The sequence below is a fragment of the Tamandua tetradactyla genome, chromosome 4 (assembly GCF_023851605.1).
Source record: "Tamandua tetradactyla isolate mTamTet1 chromosome 4, mTamTet1.pri, whole genome shotgun sequence".
NCBI lineage: Eukaryota > Metazoa > Chordata > Mammalia > Pilosa > Myrmecophagidae > Tamandua > Tamandua tetradactyla.
This window is the reverse complement of record NC_135330.1, coordinates 178,700,356-178,714,137: the sequence shown is the minus strand read 5'-3', so window position 1 is coordinate 178,714,137 and position 13,782 is coordinate 178,700,356. Positions and strand designations below refer to the sequence as shown.

General features: G+C 37.1%; 1 protein-coding gene across 8 annotated transcripts in view; it reads right to left on the bottom strand.

The window, feature by feature from the left end:
- MYO16 (myosin XVI) overlaps positions 1–13,782 on the bottom strand; it is a 717,568-nt gene that overhangs the window by 105,723 nt on the left and 598,063 nt on the right. For all 8 annotated transcript variants that reach the window (XM_077158660.1, XM_077158661.1, XM_077158656.1 and 5 more), the window contains one exon: positions 7,259–7,361. In XM_077158660.1, the coding sequence (XP_077014775.1) occupies positions 7,259–7,361 (103 nt within the window). The remainder of the gene's footprint in view (positions 1–7,258; positions 7,362–13,782) is intronic.

Here is a 13,782-nt window from a genome sequence, read left to right as displayed (position 1 = left end):
ACTATCATACCTGTCAGCAAGACTTGATTTGAGAATACTTTCATTTCCAAAGAGAAAATGTGATGATAAGAATAAAAAGTGGGGATGTCAGTCATTTGTTCACTTATTCACTCAACAAATGAGTTTCCACTGCAGGCCACATTTGGTGGGGTATATGAATATTACACACACACACATACAATGCACACACACACACAATGTCCACACACACACACGTACATAAATACTCGTGAAAAATAGAAAAGAGTAAAAGACATGATATCAGTCCTCATGAATCGCAGAGTAAAAAGGGTGGGGAAGTGACACCAACCAAGAACCATACATACATTACTTTTATAAACTCCACATATTAACAGCAGTTATGTATAGGCAGCTCAATTATGGATAGGATTTAAAATTTTTCTTCTTTTATTATCTCTATTTTCCAAAGTTCTTGTCAAGAATACATGTTACTTTTATTTAAAAATGTTAATATATATGTGTATGCTGTGTGTGTGTGTGGTTAGTTTAAGCATAAAAAGGGACATGCGTGACTGTGCTGACAATGCTAGAATACACAGACTACAAGAGAGTCTCTTAGATTCCTGTTTATTATTTTCAGCATTAATAATTTCAGAGAAAGAGAAGAAATACAAGAGAAAGAATAATTTTATAGGCTATTTTCTAGCTTGTACTTACAGTTGATTTATGAAGTACTCCTTGAGTAATAAAATAAAGGTTATTAACCATTAATTTATTGTACTAATAAGAGCCAAGGCTGTAATACAATTGTCTTAGAAAATGTAAAAAAGGGGAAGAGGTAGAGTGCTTAAAATTTTAACAGTTTTTTGCTCTCACTTTTACTATCGTTTCTCTACTGTACTATTTTAGATTAATGAAATCATAAATCCTTCATTCTACTGATTGTATATAATGCTATGGTAAAATGTTTATCTTGGAGTTCTCAGCACTGTAAGAAAGACTCCTTCAAGACTGCATATCTGACAAAGACACAATGATATCTGGTCCATGACTGGAAAATTACATTAGAAGATGATGATAAAGAAAATCATGATTGGAATATATTCTTTTCTTTTGGTCAATGAGTAAATACAAATAGGAAAAGTCTATTTTATTATAATTGTGAGCTTGCCTTTTAAGAGTGTCATTATTTCTTCCAATGGTCTCTTTCCTGCCCCTCTCTGTTTCTGTCTTTCTGTCTCTCTCTCTCAGTTACACACACACACACACACACACATACACACACACACCAGGAAGCATCATGTGGGTTGTTGATTGGAATGAAAGTCCTAATATCTTTTCTTGCTTCCTGTCTGTATAATCTTGGATAAATCACCGGAAGTTTTCCTGTGTCTGACATCTCATCCTAAGAATGCTGGAGGATATATAAAGTATCTCTAAGATTATAATCGAAATATCTAAAATTCTCCCCCTACAATTTTCAGTAACAAACATCATGAGCACTTGCTTCAAAGGGCCCACACAAGACACACTTCTCTGCTTGCTCACAAAGCTTTCCTCCCCCACCACAAAGTTCTATAAATCTCTGTTTGAAACGTCAATTAAATTTATCACTTTGAAATGGGGGCAAGACCATCCCCAAATCACGACTTTTTGCCTCGTCCTATGAGTTTCTGTGTTCTAAAGCAGCATCCTGGCAACCCAAGAATCGATTCTCTGACAGATTTGTTTCTCCATTAGTCATCCCTCCAGATGGCTTTAAAATGAATATAGCATTCAAATAACTACACAGAAGAAATCATCCTATAGCCAGTTGATTCATATAAAATGTGTGAAAATCAGATTATACCACTTATTTTTCCACTTAGAATTAGTTTCAAAGATTTTCATTTTATATAAATGACATAATATGCAAAACAAGTATGTTCAACACTTCAACACAGGCCTAAATGCCTGCCCATCATTTTTCTATGGCTTGCAGTAGTCAGGGCAGGAAGTTTTTTATTAAATGTACCTAATTTTGGTGGGATTAGTTTTAAAGTTACCTTAAAATAGAGCTGTATTTAAATGTATATATTCAGATCAATAAGATATCTGGATGATTTTTATAAACCGAGTAGGAGATGGTTACAAACGAGTGGCTTAAAAGAAATTAAGCTGTACTTTTCAAATTATGATTTAATTAAAAAATTTTTTCCCATGAAGAAAGAAATCCAGGGACTCTATCATAAAGAAAAACATACCTGGTGAGACAGAAAACAGCACTGGAAGATAGTATTACAGGGTTCTACTCCATTCATTTCAAGAACCTTCCATTCCTTTTTGAACAAGTTACTCAAATTGTGCCATGCAAATAAGGACAAAACCCTGACTTGTCCACAGTATTTTAAAAATACAGTTGTCTCGCTTTAAACACTTATGGACAAGAAACCACAAGTAAGCAGGATTCACTTCCAGATACCACAGCATTGTGGGATTTTTCTTCACTATAACCACATTATATAAAAGCAGTGGTCTTGAGTATGTATGGGAATAGTAACATAAGTGAGGCTTTCAAAACCTGTAGTTAATTAGTTCAAACCACGTGAAAAAGAGCTGACTATTACTCTGAGAAGTAAGGACTAGTGATGTAAAATACCCAATGGGTTAACTATGTATTTTAAAAGCAAAACTGCTTTGGTGTAATGCACAGTCAGTGTGATTTAAAGTCTTAATAGTTCATTTGACCCTGTAAGACGTTTTATTCTTTACATTTTACAATGGTTACATATTTAAAAATCATTTGTAATTACAGAACGCATGCATGAATATATTTATCTTATAAATGTGGATAAAGCCTGAAATTCCATTGATGGTCATATCATAAAAAAAGTACCAAGATACTACTACTTTTATGTTTTTGTGTCAATTATTGCAGACTTTTAAAATTCTCATATGTCTGTGTACCCATAGAAAATATATAGTACTGTTTTGTGTTTCCTAATTTATAAAACCTCATTTATTTGTTTAGCACATATGGACAGAGGATCTCCGCAAGCCAGTTACCATTCTCTGATGGAGTTGGTGGCAAACTCAACCGACACAAACCCTTTCTCTAGAGTTTGTGTGCTAATAGAAGCAAGATGGACAATAAACAACAATATAGAGATGTACAATTTGAGGTCTAAGAGAAGGTGATAGCTATTATGGAGAGGAAAAATGCAGAGAAGAAGGAGAAAGTACTCCAGGAAGGTGGGGGGACTTTAGGTCTTTTAAAGTAGTAGTCAGAGAGGACCTCACCGAGAGTGTGGCCTGTGAGCAAAGACTGGCAAGCTACAGATAGGTAGATCTATTTAAAAAATCTAATAATATAATTGTTTTCAAACTGCCTTTGCTGAAGTCATGAAATCAAACTCCAACTTGAATCCCAACTCACACCACTGATGTCTCTCTGTCTTTTTAATTTCTTTGGATAGTCTAACATAGTGACCAGTCTCTAGATCTTAGTCCTTAGAACCAGAAGTGAGGATAGTAACTTAGTAAACAGTATATAAAAGTCAAACACCTCCTGAGACTCTTCATGTAAGTCTAGTTTTTCTCATTCTGTCTTCCCCTCCTTCTTATCTTCTCCTTTCCTCATAGTCTTCTCTTTCTCTCTCTTTCTCTCTCTCTCTTTTTTTTTTTTTTTTGAGACGCAGTAGGAAGTAGAGTCCAAAGGTGCTGTGCTATTTAAGGGCCAGTAGGCTGACAGAGCAGGAAAGATTCTGATCAGAATTGGTCTGAACAGAAAGTAGGCAGCTTGTTTTTTTCTTCATCTACCAGGTGAATTATAAACATAAAAGGAAAACACTAACTACAAGGAGAAATCTTCTAAGACTAATAAAAGAAATATGTAAGTTCCTTTGATCAGCGCTAGTCCTGTGGTACATAATCTATCCCTTTTAAGTTCTGTAATCTGAACAAAAGGACCTGAGATAGTTATATTAGAAGATATCGATCGAGTTAAATGCAGTGGAAAGAACACTGCAAAGGGAGAACTAGCTGTTAGTCTCTACACAGGGGCCTTCCCACTCAAACTAAATATTAACTGCACCTGATATTGCGATCAGTCCACTGATCTCTAAGACAAGGGGCTCTCTCTCAGACTCAATTTCCTCATATCTCAAATGAGTTTATTAATATTCACCTACTTCCTTTTTTCTGCATTGAGTTCTTATTAGGCTCAAACAAAAGCAAGTAAAAAACGGCATCATTGTGACGCACTCTATGGATGAGAGGAATTGTTATTTATTAAATATTAAAAAGTTCTAGGGCCTCACACACTGATCGCCAACCCATGACTACATAAAGAATGAATTGCATGCATGGATCGGTACCAAGCGCAACAGCACTGGGGACAAGATGGCTCTACCAGCACCTGATGCAGAAGGACGTCCTCCTGTCCACAACAGCCTACTGAATTGTTAACCGTGTTTAAGACTATTAGAATCATGGAGGTAGATTCTCCAAACTGATGATTCAAAGGTTTTCCTTGTACAGCTTTGATTCAAGGTAAGGAGGAATGAAGAAATCCCACAAGATTGCCAAGACTCATTTGAGTGGAAATGAAAGGATCTTATTTTTAGTTAAGATAATTGAGTTTCTCGTTAACACCATAGGTAGCTAAAAGAGCAAAAGATGACTCCAGTCTCTTCTATCCTCTAGCTTTGCTTTTAAAAAAAAAATGGAAAAGGATAACTATTAAATTCAGGCTAACCATTTGGGCCCGAGGATGCAAATTGACTGCTTAATCAAAACATGCACCGTAACACTGCAATTTGGGAATCATGCTACAGAGAGATCAATCATCCCTTACACCCTTCATCATTGCTTCAGTAAAACAGCTCCTTATTTAATCACTTTACTGATTAACAATCCAGAATAGAACTAATAGAAACCCTACAAGGAACTATCAACACATTTCAAATAAATGCTTTGCTTTTGAAACTGAGGAGCTTGACTTTTCAGGTCAGGAACAAATGATCAAAAAAAAAAATTCTTTTGCTGCCTGCCTAGCATAAAAGTGAAACATGAATAAGCTTTGTTTCTGTGAAGTCAATTATTTGTCTTGTGGCATAAAACATAGGAAGCTGAAGAAAAAAGAGTCTTCCCTAACTAGACAACATTGAACACATTAGCAAATATGCACAGTGAAATGGATTTCTTTTTTTTTTCTCCCTATGTTGTCAACCTCCTTTTCTCCTTTTGAGGCATTACAAAGTGAGGGGAAAAACTGGCTAGTGCAATGAAATGGGAGTTCTTTCCCACGTTTTATTCTGATGCACTTTTTCTAAGTCCCAATGTATATTTCAATATAATGTCATCTTTTGGTTGCAATTTCAAGTCTTGTAGCTACAGGGAGAGGGAACGGCGGCTGCCAGAGCACACCAAGTTGTCTCCCAGCCTCCCACATTTGATCTCCAGGTTTTCAACAGTCTGTTGGAATGACTGACAGCTGGCTTCAGGACTTCTGACAGCCACTTTTCTCCCAGAAGAGTTATTCCAGATTTCCCTCACTTTCTTCTAACAACACAAGCTTCTTTTATAACATTTATAATAATAATAAAAACAACTTTATCTGTGGATACTCCTTAAAGGGAAAAAAATACAAGAAAGCATGAGTGTTAACTTATTAATGAGCCACTACTATCCAATTATTTAAAAATTCTAGCAAGATTCAGTTAACTTCAGTTATGTACAAGCTTGTTAAATAATTCTATATGTGAAGCCCACATCTTATGTCACTGACCCTAGCTCGGTTAGCTGACATCATTCTTTGTTAGTAATTCTTCCTTCCTCCTTCCTTTTTTAATTCAATCTTTTGGCATTGATATGCATCCATGACAACTACAGACTGTGTAAGCGTCCTCCTTCAGACTGTTATTTAAAGTTCAACTTCCATTATTAGTTTAAAAAAAAAAGAAAGAGAAGAAAAAAGATAATGAAGAAAGAGACTGGGTGGCACAGACAATTAAATCATTACTCATCAATGCCAAAGATGCCAGGTTCTTTGTTCTTTGTCATAGACAGATGAGTGTGCTCCTGTCAGCTCAGTTTTTCTACCTGTTCGATGTAGACTGGACCACTTTCAGAGATGCACAGCAATTCTAAGGCATCTGTTCATGTCGTCTCTAAAGCCAAGTCCTCATTTTGGGCCTCATTAATTAGCGTACATTTTCACTTCTAGAACTTCCCCAATCTTCCTTTTTTTTTTTTTTACCCCCTGTGTGTATGGTCCAGGAATTGAACCCTGGCCCCCCATATGGAAGGCAAGCATTCTACTTCGAGTGACTGAATGACCCATGCACCCTAAGCTTTTTTTTTTCTTCATAAGATTCATTTATATATATTTCCCCTTTAATTGTTGTGGGATGCCCAGTCTATGAACCGTTGTGCTGGTCACCACCTGTGCACTTTGGGTTATGGTTAAGCGAGAAGCTTCTAAGGACTCCCTGGCATCTGAGGCGTCATTTTGTTTCTCACTACTGCTCAAATGTTAACTTCTCAAGTCTCTTAAACTTCATTTCTCTTCTCCCTAATACTAGAGAAGGATGGCATTTAGATACCGTTAAACGGATTAAACAAATCCAAAGCTGTCACCTACTGTGTCTGATGAGCATTTCTCATGTTATTTTTGTCTCCTGTTATTTCCCACCTGCGGAAGGCTGGCTGTATTTCCAGTGGGTCCTTGGGCTGGGCCATTAGAAAGTATCATAGAACATAATTAAACATTTCCAGTTTTGACACTTTAGGCCTCACATGAGGTTCAAAGGACAGTGCCAGTTTCAGTATATTAGGTAGGTGAGAAGTAGGGCACTAAGAAACAGAAAAAAGGGAGCAAAACATGAATGAGCCAGGAAAGTCTGGGTCTAAGGAGCACTTACGAAATAGAAGTTTTGAGATTAAAAAAAAAAAAAATCAACCCTAGTTCCTCATATTTGGTTTCTCTGACTTCTGCTTGCTTTTGGGTACTTCGAAAAGCTTTAGTAACCAAGTTTAAATCCGAGACATGGGCAAACTTAATGGAGCTCCACAAACTGCTCATGGCTGCTGCAAAAGAGAGCCTCTTGCTTTCCCTTCATGTGTTTACTGCATGCTGCTAAAATCAGTATATAATAAAGACTGATACATTTCCAGGGACTACACTTAATGGTTTGCTTTGCTAACAACACATCAAAGAATCTGTTTTTGCCAGTAAGACCTGGTGGCTCCCCATAATGACTCAGCTCACTTACTGAAACTCCTAAAGTGATATTTTAGAAGCTTGTAGGTCACCAACCTGCCAGCCTTGTAATTTACACTGTTGGAGAACCAGTCGACATTTTTCCTCAGCAGGCAGTTTCTTCTTCTCGCCCAGGAATGTCTCAACCAATGGCTTATACCTGTGAAAATCAATGGGGATACGAAAGCAATGATTGAATTTGTCAAGCAAATGATTTTATTCAACAGGTCTGTCTTTTTTACAGTGTTTCTCAAAATTTCCTCCATTCTTCTTTTGCCACAATAATTTCCAGATGCCCCATCCACTGTGCATTTAACAGATGATTGTGAATAATCTTTATCTTTCAAATGAAAAATTACTTAAAAAATGAATCAGTCAACTATATTTTTCAATGTTTAACGTGTGTTTAACACTATTATGGAGTGTTACAAATAATTTATAAATAGAAAATATGAAGAACAGAAAAATTTCAATTAGTAGTCATTTAAATATTTGATATGCTCTTGGAAATATGCATCTTTTAAGAAATTCAGGCAATATTTTTTAGAACTTCAGAGTAAAACTAGAGGCCATACTAAGGAAACATAAAAATATACAGAGGTTTTACTTATTTGAGAAGAAGCAGTTTTCTCTCTGATACTAGGTATTGAGCATTTTAAATGTTCTAGAAGGAAATTTTTAGTTTGGAAAGTTCCTCTGTGCAATTGACTTCCATTCATCAGCTGATATTCATGTCAATAGACCATTTAGCATTTATTTAAAAAATGCTTTCAAAATTTCATCACCCAATTTAAAAATCTTTGTAAATTTTTCCTTTGCCCTTATGGCTATTCAATCTGACATATAAGCAAACACTGCATTTGAAATGGAGAAGGAGGAGGGCAGGAAAAGAGGGGAAGAGAAGAAGAGAAGAGAAAAGAAAAGAAAGACAAAAAAAAGGGTAGGACTTTGTGTGGCTGTATCCTGTTGTACTATGTGTTAATCATGCTCAGGCTGAGTGAGCGCTCAGCCAAAACTTAAGGAGGCACACGTAAGTGTTCTGCTGCTTTTTGTAGAGTACCTTAGTATCTCAGGTAGGGACCACTGTGGAAAATATGGCATCTTCTAACATGAGTTTTCCAGTTTCTTTAGGGCAATCAAGAAAATGTAAAGTCTACACATGTACCCATTCCCTGCACATGAGTATTGAGAGTTCTGTATATGACCCACCATCAGCCACAACAAATGTACATGCGCTCCTTTATTTCTTCAAGGGCAGCAGATAAACGAGGTCCCCAGATGTGAGGCTATAATGAGGTCTCCAGATGTGAGGCTATAATCAGCAGTAGCTACAGGTCTAGTGAATGCAGACAGGGAATATAAACCTATTTGACTTTGTCATAGAAGCATTTCTTATTTCTCTTCTTAACTTGTTAGCACTGTCACTGACAAAAATCAATACATTATTGTTTTCCTGGAACGAAAATCACATAATCTTGCTAATCCTGAATCAGCCAAAATAAATGCAACAAGATCAGCAACAATCTTTCCTTCTCACATACAGACTTTTGCTCATTTATAAAACTCAACATACAGGTGGGTGTAAAAACAGCAAAATAGAAAGTAATGGAGAGTGAACACTGAACTCACAGAACCAGAGGCAAGTATATGAGGAATCTAGCTCATCTTTTTTTTTTTTTTGGCATGGGCAGGCTCGGGGAAATGAACCCGGTCTCTGGCACGGCAGGCAAGAATTCTGCCACTGAGTCACCGTCACACTACCCTAGCTTATCATTTTTAATTACAACAAATGGACTGGAATGATCGGTGGATGACTGCAATATCTAGTGGTTTTTAAGATTTTTGATAGGAGGTAAGGACTCGATTTACTATACACCAGGCACTGAGGATGGCCATTTTGTGATGGCTGCAAAAAAGAAAAGGGAATTTCCAGGGTGTAACAGAGCACAACAAAGTGGTGTTGTGCAAAGACCACTCCAAAGGTTATGGACCTCCCCTAAAGAGGCTGGCATGCGACACTAGTGCATCTTGTAAGAAAACATGGATGTTTTATAATGATTGAGCCATTGAAAGATGACAATAATATAATTGTTCAATAGAAAAGGAACTGCATTGGTGATCTGAAAACAGCTTCAGATTCCAACTAGTTACTAATTTGCTCTGAGCCCTTTGGCAAGTCACTTAGCAAGGAATCTTCTTCCCATCTCGCAGGACTGAATGTGTAAGTTTCTCAGGATGCTTTTTAAATTCTACGTTGTTTTATATGAATCAGTTTAATTCCTATCTGTCCTCACAGCTTGTGAGCTTCCCTAGGGCAAGGGGTCATCTTTGTACATTTACGTCATCTATGAGACTGTCTTTGCATGTAGCATGTACAAATAAATGATGGGAGGTCAAGAAATCAGGCTGGGAGATGTGGAGGCAGCCTTATTCTTGAGCACTGAGTAAGTGCAATATGCTTCACAGAGGTCACTACATATACTCTTCACAGGTGCAGGAGACCTAGATAACTTTTCTTTTTGATCCTGAGAAAGCTGATGCTCAAAGAAACTATGTCACTTGCCCAACTTCACATGGAGAACAGAAACTTGAAGCCTGGCCAATCTGGCTCTAGAGTCCATTTTTTCCCATCACTGGAAGTCATTGCTATAATCTAGATGCAAATTAACACATCCCTGAGTGCAAATGATTCCAGAATGGAAAAGGAAGAGACTGATGATGAAGACTATCAAGAGGTAAAAATCATAAGTAATCATCAATGTACTAGGCATATAGAGACAAGAAACATCAGTGCTCTGGCCTTTGGATGGTTGGGGTCCTTTTGTAAACAGTAAACTAGAACTCATAATATAATATAAACTCATTCATGACCTCAAGAAAGTAAGCATATTTCTACCATTAGAATTTACACAGTGAAATGCAATAACTTAAATTATCTTTTTATTCTCCCTTACAATTGTCTCATTTTGGAACTTTGTTCATTCTAACCAAGAATTTAATTGATGTAATCCAAGTATCTGAATAGAATATTAACAAGTAAGAACTAAAATCTTACACTTGGTGCTTTTTAACTCATGTTACATTGTTCTTTTGACACCTGCAATGGTATAATTCTGACATTTCAACTGAGAAGACAAAAACGACATCTTAGATGGGGTGAGATATTCTATTTTAGTGTAGTTAAAAAATGTGTCTTTTGAACTGTGAATGTGATATATAGATGGTATCATTGGTATAGAATAGTAGGATCAAATTATATTCCTGCACTAAAATATGCAATAACGTCAATATGATTGTAAACGGTAATAACAGGCCTGGAGCTGTAAATGTGTCCCAAGTACAGGTGCCATTGTAGACGGCATTTATCAGTGTTCCTGTCCTGAGCACAGGTGTGACTGAAGATGGGATTTATCAGTTCTCATACCTCACACCTCCCCATCCTCTGTTGTCTAAGTCTAGACCTGTCAGGAACCACCGAAGTTCTCCTTGTCCAGGCTTAAATCTGCACTGTGTTACAAGAAGTAAATGTTAAATCTTCCAGCTAACTTACTCTCCTTGTCTCATCTTGATTTGGGGTGAAGAGAATGAGTGGGATTTCATTCGATGCCCTGAAATAGCATTCTGTCTCAGTCATTCAAGGTTATTCAATCAGCAAACCAATATTTATTGAGCCCAGCGTACGTGCTGGAGACTCTTGTAGGTACCATATCTTGGTTTTTTCATTGTTAAGAACTAACAATGACTAAACAGAGCAGTTCTAACCATTTATGAAAATGGCTGTACCTAATGGTGTTGGAAATGTAGTGCCCTCTTTGGGCTCAAAACTTAAAGCTTGTCAGATGCTTCTGTCCTCCTCATTTCTCTTAGAGACATCTCTCTGACCACTTTCAACTTCATCTCCTGTTTGCCAGTCTATGTCCTAAATCATCAATATATAATAACTGTGGGGGTTCTATGGAAAGTTCTAACATATTTACTGAAAAATCCTTGAGTGTAGACATTATTCAGTACTTTTTCTCCATCGAGGATTCAAATATGAAAACTATCCCACTGCACTCACGGGAGACAGAAATAATTTGAAATAGGACTGTAAGTCCTGTTAGTTTACAATAAGCATTGCTGCATACAGTGACTAACCATCCTGGTGTGCACAGGACTTCAGCCCTGAAAGTCTTACATCCTGGGGAACCCCTAAATCTCAGGTAAACTGGAATAATGGCTAACCCTGGCCTTAGCTCAAAATGCATGGAATAGTATTAAATTAATCCTGGTCTTAAAATGTTTGTAGAGAGGCTAGAGAAGAGGAGACATCTGAACAGGGCCACTCATACATTCATTCATTCTTTATTTCTCAAACAGTCATTGGGAAGCCTTATGGTATCAGGCACTGTGATAAGTGATGGGATGTAAAATGACCAAAAAAATAATGAGATTACACCTGCCCTGTGGGAGACTCAGGTTCAATTCCTGGCTCCTGCACTACAATCACCAACATCTCCCTCCCATACCTCTCCCCGCAAAAACTAAATCCATGCCTTTGAGAAGATGAATCCCGTAGAAGAAACTGGGAAGTAACTTAATTATGCTACAAGAATTGAGCACGAACCAGAAGTCTGACTAGAATTCTACAAAAGTGAAGAGAAGAGAGTAAATTTCCTCCTTGGAGAGAAGCATACATGAGATGTTGACATACACAATGATTTGAGGGATGAGTGGGGCTAGCCAGGTTGGTAAGGGATGCAAGGCCACTTCCAGCAGAGACAGCAGCAAGCACAAAGGCTTGGAAGCCAAGGGACATATGTTGTTCTGGAAGAACATATGGGGAAATGCCCGGAGTTGAGGCTTCAGAGCTCAGCAACTATGAACTCTCTTGTAGGTCATAGCAAGGAATTTATAATTTTGTTCTCCAAGTAAATGGACACTATTATAAAATCTTGGCAGATTTTAAACTAGAGGCACAGTTTCTGTTTTAGAAAGACACTTGTGGGAGCAGTAAGGAGGACAAATGGCATTAGGGAATAATTAAGAGATCAGTAATTCATTTTGGAAGCTAACTTAATAGTTTCAGGTAAGATATTAGAGCCAAGGCAGGGAAATGAAAGACAGCATAAATTTGGAGAATATTCAAGAATAGAATCATAAATTTGGTATCTCAGTGATTGAGAGAAATGAGGAAGTAAAGGAGTCTAGGATAACTGAGATTTTAACTGGCATGGAAAGGATGGATGTTTTAAGTAATTTAGCTCTAATTAGAAGTCTAAAAGACTCATAAACAGAAACATGTTATGCCTGCAAACATAGTATCAAGTCAAAGAAAATTTTCGTATGTGCTTAGTACTGAAGTACCTATTAAACAGGCTTGGGTCTTTACAGATGTTCATAGCTATGAACAGAAATAATCAACAGCAATGCCATCTCTGGCACCAATAATTGGCAGTACTATGCAAATGCCTACAAAATACACACAAACAAATTTAAGCAATAAACACAAAGTATTTAGACTCCACAAAGAATGAATAAGTAATAATAAATTCAAGTTTTTGAGAAGCTAATAATTTTAGACAGTTACCATTTCTGGTGGATAGACAAATTATACATATAAGACAATCAGGGATAATCCAATCAGCAGAAGGCTTCTAAGGAAGAAGAGGAACTTTTTCACTGCTTCTTCAGCCGATGAGCCTCTCTCAATGAGCCTCTCACCAGCCAATGAGCCTCTCTTGTGGGGTTCATCGAGACCCTTCAGCAGAGCTTCCAGCTTCACAGCCTGCCTACGATTTTGGACTACTCTTATTCCCACGGTTGCATGAGACACTTTGATGAGTCTCATATTTACAGATCATCTCCTGTCGGTTCTGTTTCTCTAGAGAACCCTGACTAATACACTTGCTAATTCATGAATTTTGTCAAAATATTTTAACCACCTGATGTAGAGTCAACCATGTCCCTGCAGTTAGTCAGTGTCTAAGGCCCTCCATGGGAATATAATGGATGATGTCCCTTGGAGTAAACAGAGCATTAATATCACTTGATATTTTTATAAACAAGCTGGACAGAGGACTAGACAGCTATAGATATGTTCATATGATATTAACTAGGAGTATGTGGCCAATACCTGGCAGATGGAAATACTGTTGAATCACTCTGTCACATTTAAGACATTTTGAATTAAAAGGAAAAGAGTCTACGTCATAAGAATTCAGCAGGTAAAAAAATACCAACCTAAAGAAAGCATCACGGTGGAACACTACCTGTGGAGTAGATGTCAAGTTATGAGGGGGCTTCTTATACAATTATAAACAATAGAGCAAACATTTTGGAGACTCTATGTTTTAAGAGGGATGGGTTGAAACAGACAAAAGTCAACAATGATTGAAAGTTGTAAAGTAAAACCTAAGGATAGAGCTGAAATAATCTCAGAACAGTAAAGGAAAGGCAGAATTTTTAAATGTGATCAGCAGTGCTGAATGTTGCAGAGAGGCTAAAGAGCATCAAGACCAAAATGGGCTCTCGATTTTATGATAGGGGAAATCAAGGACAGAGAAACATGGTAAAAATCAGATTATTAAGGCAACAAGGCA